The 498-nt window shown below is 45.0% G+C and overlaps 1 protein-coding gene across 1 annotated transcript in view; it reads right to left on the minus strand.

Moving 5' to 3' along the window:
• The window catches only part of LOC107471367 (oleosin Ara h 11.0102), a gene marked incomplete in the record, with an annotated part of 958 nt that extends 766 nt beyond the window's left edge, over positions 1–192 (minus strand). Inside the window, 1 exon segment of the mRNA XM_016090824.3 lies at positions 1–192. Within this exon segment, the coding sequence (XP_015946310.1) occupies positions 1–147 (147 nt within the window).
• Between the last annotated feature and the right edge of the window lie 306 nt (positions 193–498).

Below are 498 nucleotides of genomic sequence, written 5' to 3' on the forward strand. Positions count from 1 at the left end.
GAGGCCAATGACGGTGGCGGCCAGCACAAGGCCGGCAAGGATCAAGAGGGAGCCTCCGGCGACAACAGCGGTGGTGGCCTTGACAAGCTGGGTGGACCTTGGTTGGTCTTGGCGTTGGCGGCCGCCGTAGTAGAGAGCTTCAGCCATGTTATTAATGAATTATGAAGTGAAATGGTAATGCTCATGAATAGAGAGCGGAAAATGTGGGTTTTAAATTGGGGAGAGGAGGAGATAGGTGTCTCCGGGTGGCAGCATGTTCACAATTCACAAGGTGGGTGTCGTGGCACGTGTTGAGGTGCTTCTCATGCAGCCGCTGCATGAAAACCCATTTCTGGGTTTCATGACACGTTTGCCTTTTCCCTCTTCTTTTCTTTCTTCCACGTCATATTTTTCAATTCTTATCTAAAACTGTTACATACAATTATATCACAAACAAAACTCACTCATCAAGCCTGCATATATATAATATAAAATATTTTATTTTACAATCATTATATA

Source organism: Arachis duranensis, chromosome 10 (assembly GCF_000817695.3).
Source record: "Arachis duranensis cultivar V14167 chromosome 10, aradu.V14167.gnm2.J7QH, whole genome shotgun sequence".
In the NCBI taxonomy this organism is placed as follows: Eukaryota; Viridiplantae; Streptophyta; class Magnoliopsida; order Fabales; family Fabaceae; genus Arachis; species Arachis duranensis.